Raw genomic sequence first — 4,675 nt, 5'->3', positions numbered from 1 at the left:
ATATATATATATATATATATATATATATATATGTATGTATGTGTGTTGATATATATATATGTATATGTATGTATGTATGTATATATATATCTATATATATATATATATGTATGTGTGTTTTTATATATATATATATATATATATATATATATATAAAAAAGGCAAAAAGCATATCAAAGTAGAAACACAAAAATGATTTTTAAAAAGTCTTCTTACCTGTAAGCCATGTCATCATCTTCTGCTCCCCAGCCCCAGTACAAATTTGAATATCCATTCACTATTTGAAAATGTTCGACTTTGAAATTCAGAACACCACCAACTAATATTGAGTATGCTAGCCTGGAAATAGAAAAAACAAAATCAAGTATATTACTAAATAGAGCAAGATTGATGTTAAAATCTGGAATTTTATTTTAATAGAGAAACATAGAATTACAGGTTTTGTTAGATATTCTACTTGGGGACATGTATAAACTAATAGCAATAGACATACAAAATATTTCTACATCTGTATATCAGAGTTTACTTATGATGATTATAGGATGCATGGATGTATATCTATTAACTTCAGCAAAAGTGGGTTTCTTTTTAATTGTGTGCTAAATTTCAATAAGGCGTGGCGATATGGTTAAGAATCTTACTTTACAACCATGTGATTTGGGGTTCAATTTCGCTGTGCAAAACACCTTGGACAAAGTGTTTTCTATTACAATGTGTAAAACGATTTTTGTCCTTGGGTAGCAACTGTTATTTTCTGTATGCTTACTCCTTGAAAGCATGAAAAAAATGGCTTATATTTCCTTTCGTTGCACTAATTCAAACCCCAGAGAATTCCTCCCAACACATGACTATGATGCTCCCCCACTACTGATCATAATTACAGATGCACAAATTCTATGCCACTGAGGGACATACTCAAGTGGTTAAGGACAAGCAACTGACAAACAAATCTGTGATATGAGCAGAATATTTGCTATATTGATATTTCTGTTTCAACAACTCAATATTGAATCTGTCTGAAATAGAATGGAAAATAGATCAGTTTCAAAACATTGATGTCTAGACCACAAAAACAAAGTTTGAAGGGAATAGTAGCCATTTCCTTTGATTTCTAGATAGAAGCAAATAGGAAATAACATTTACTAACCAAAGACAAAGACAAAAAAAAAAATTGTTACACAATGTTTATAGCTCTAGGCCAAAATAAGCCTTGGGCTTAAATTCTGTAGATGGGTGGTTTTATTTGTTCCCACACACTCGAAAACTGGTGTCGATTTCTTTACAACCATGTAACTTAGCAGTTTGTCAAAAGAGTCCAATGGAGCCAAACTGGCTCCTGTGCGGGTGGCACGTAAAATACACCATTTTAAACGTGGCCGTTGCTAGTACCGCCTGACTGACCTTCGTGCTGGTGGCACGTAAAAGCACCCACTACACACTCGGAGTAGTTGGCATTAGGAAGGGCAGCTGTAGAAACTCTGCCAAATCAGATTGGAGCCTGGTATAGCCATCTGGTTTCACCAGTCCTCAGTCAAATCGTCCAACCCATGCTAGCATGGAAAGCGGACATTAAACGACGATGATGATGATGATGAATAAGTACTGGGGTTGACTTATTCAAGTAAAACCCTTCAAGGCAGTGCTCCAGCATGGCTGCAATCTAACGAGTGGAACAAATAAAACATAAAAGACAAAATGTGATAAATTCCAATGTTTTATCCTATTTTTATACATATGCTGTGAAGGTGCATGACTTAGTGGTTAAGCTATTCGGCTCACAATCGTGTGCAGTAAAATCCATGATGGTAGATTCCAAGAAGTATAAAGTTCCAGTGGTGGTAAAATTGTTCAGTTCAAGAAATATACAGGAAGGAAATACACATCAATATATATTTTACATATGTATACACACAAGTAGGCACTTAAGTGCAAACAATGTGGAAAAAATAGTACTCAAATACCAAGGGTAGAGTAATATGCTTTATTGTAAAAGTTGTAAAATATTCATAGAACTATTACTCAGAGTTTCCCATTCTGGTTCGTCAGACAGTTTTAATGAATAATATAGTATACATACATATGTACATATACATATGTATACATTCATATACAAGTGTATACACACACAAGAATTATAGGTGCAGTTGTGGCTTTATGGTTAAGAAGTTTTCTTCCCATGCATATGATTTTGGGTTCAATCCCACTATGTGACACAGTGAACATACGTTTTTACATCCTTGTAACTTAGCAGTTTGACAAAAGGGATGATTGAGTAAGCTCTTTAAAAGTAGTAAGTCCTGGGGTGATTTGTTTGGTTAAAGTCTTCAAGGTACTGCTTGAGCATAGCTGCGCTCCAATGAATGACAGAAATAAAAGAAAAGAAAAAGGTATGTGTGCATACACATATAAGGTAGAGAATTGGATTCAGAGAATCAAGTAGGTCTCACAATAAACACTTCTGCTAGGAATCAGCTATCAGTTCACAGAGTAATTAAATTACAATGTAAGATAACATGTCGATGCAGCTGAAAATCCAGGATATTCAAGCAGTAAATATTTTCATGAGGATTAAAGAACAATCATATAATTGAGGAGGTATTATTTTCATATGATTACAGTTGTTTCATAATCTTTTTGATGCAATATTATTCGTTTTAACATTCCACATTGATTGATATGTACATGGAGGGGGTAGGGATGCTACACAACAACAACAACAACAACAACAACAGCATCAGAATAGCTCAAAGCATTTTCCTAAAATCTTAGAGCATGGTATGTTTATTTGCCTAATTATCGTATTTTCTAGCAAGCTAGTCACAAAAAATGCTATAGTGTCAGTTATAAATTCCTGCTATGTTTTGAGAGCTAAATGAAGAGATTAATAATGCTTATGGGAATAAAAATATACCATAGCAAGATTTGATCTCACAACATATGGATAATGAATCACATTAACTATTTAGAATATATGGAAAAAGAATGCATTGGTGCATATGTGTGTGTGTTTGTGCGCGTCTGTGTGTGTGCATGTGTGTGTATGTATGTGTGTGTGTGTCTGTGTTTCAGTGTGTATGTGTATGTGTGTGTGTTATCACTTTTCCTTTCTTTACTGTTTAACATCTCATTTTTCTTAGCTAGCAAATATAATTTTCACACAAATGTGTTGCATTATAATACTCGTGTATGTTATGATATGTGTATATGGTAATACACATATACATATTATAACATACTGATGTGTTAATACACATGCATGTGTTGTGATATCACACATATATGCACACAGGTACAGCGCATATATAAAAATAAGAAAAATATTTGAAAGTTTGCTTGTGATTAATCAGTTTATAAAGAGAGAGAAAGACAGAAAGGAAAAAGAATGAAAATAACATGAGAAAAACAGGCAGAAATATCTTCCTAAAACATTTGTCAGTATACGAGAAGAACAACAATATTGAATTTGATATTTTTATTTGGAAAATATGAAATAAAATTTATCTCGATATCATGCAGATGTCTTTTAGCTTTTAGTTGTGTTTATATACTTTTACTTCAAGAAATTCTGAAATCAAATTAAAGATATGGTAGTATGAAATCTGAAAGAATAATATGACAGGTCTATGTAAAAATGTCAATGTTAAGGACCAGATTTATGACAGGAAAATCCTGAAATTAACATCAAATTTGGAGTATTCAATTGATAACTGTATTTAAGTTAAGGATATTGCTTAGAGTACAGATAGAATTCTGAGAATAGAGCCTTATTTACGTAGAAGTTATTGATTGTAAAAGAAAATGGTAATATAAGATTTAACACTGTAAAATGGCAATCACACACATGCACTTAGATGGGTGGTTGATGAGCATCTATACACTCATGCACACCAACGTATGCAGCAAGAGGCTTCCTTCAGATTGGGAAGTAAATATTCGCATGTGAATTTTGTAATAATTTTAATTTAAATGACACAAAAATAAATATTGCTTCCTGTGGAGGAAAAAATATTTTCCTTCATCCTTGAAGGCAGGTTCTCAGTATGGAACCAATAAAAGACTAAAATGGCTTTCTAAATTTATGAATTATTGTCACTAAATATTTTCAACAAGGAAACCAAATTAAATGTTCCTAGTAACCCCCATCAGAACCTCTTATGCTGCTATTTACCTACTGTTTTCATCATATTCAAGCAGAAAGAAAACTTTTCCCTTCCATTTTCTAGATGGAATGATAATTTATCACCATTTTCTTTCCAGTTGTATTACTGACGTTAAAGTCAACGAAAAGCAAGAAACTAAAAGTAAAGAAGAGTTAAAGATATTAAAATTGCTATGAGGAATCAAAATCTACATGTTGAGGTGGAGCAAAAGATTTACAGTCACTGAAAAGCACATTCAACTCTTTCCTCAGACAGTGGATTTTAGCAAAAAATAAATAAATAAAATTTTAAAAAAACGATTTTCCAAGAGAAATGAAAAAAATGCTTAATTCACATAGAAACTTAAGGAAGTGGTGTATGAACTTGGTATAACAGTTTATCCATAACATCAGAGAAAAAATTATCATACGTATGCACTTGTATGAGTGCATAAGTGTATATATGTAAATATATATATATATATATATATATATACATATATACACACACACACACACACACACAATTATATGTGT

At 32.2% G+C, this 4,675-nt stretch overlaps 1 protein-coding gene across 2 annotated transcripts in view; it reads right to left on the bottom strand.

The window, feature by feature from the left end:
- The window catches only part of LOC106883964 (beta-1,4-N-acetylgalactosaminyltransferase bre-4), a 1,180,207-nt gene that overhangs the window by 194,510 nt on the left and 981,022 nt on the right, over positions 1 to 4,675 (bottom strand). For both annotated transcript variants that reach the window (XM_052967162.1, XM_052967161.1), the window contains exon 4: positions 217 to 339. In XM_052967162.1, the coding sequence (XP_052823122.1) occupies positions 217 to 339 (123 nt within the window). The remainder of the gene's footprint in view (positions 1 to 216; positions 340 to 4,675) is intronic.

This window comes from Octopus bimaculoides, chromosome 4 (assembly GCF_001194135.2).
Source record: "Octopus bimaculoides isolate UCB-OBI-ISO-001 chromosome 4, ASM119413v2, whole genome shotgun sequence".
NCBI classification, from domain to species: Eukaryota; Metazoa; Mollusca; class Cephalopoda; order Octopoda; family Octopodidae; genus Octopus; species Octopus bimaculoides.
This window is presented reverse-complemented; position numbering and strand designations above follow the sequence as displayed.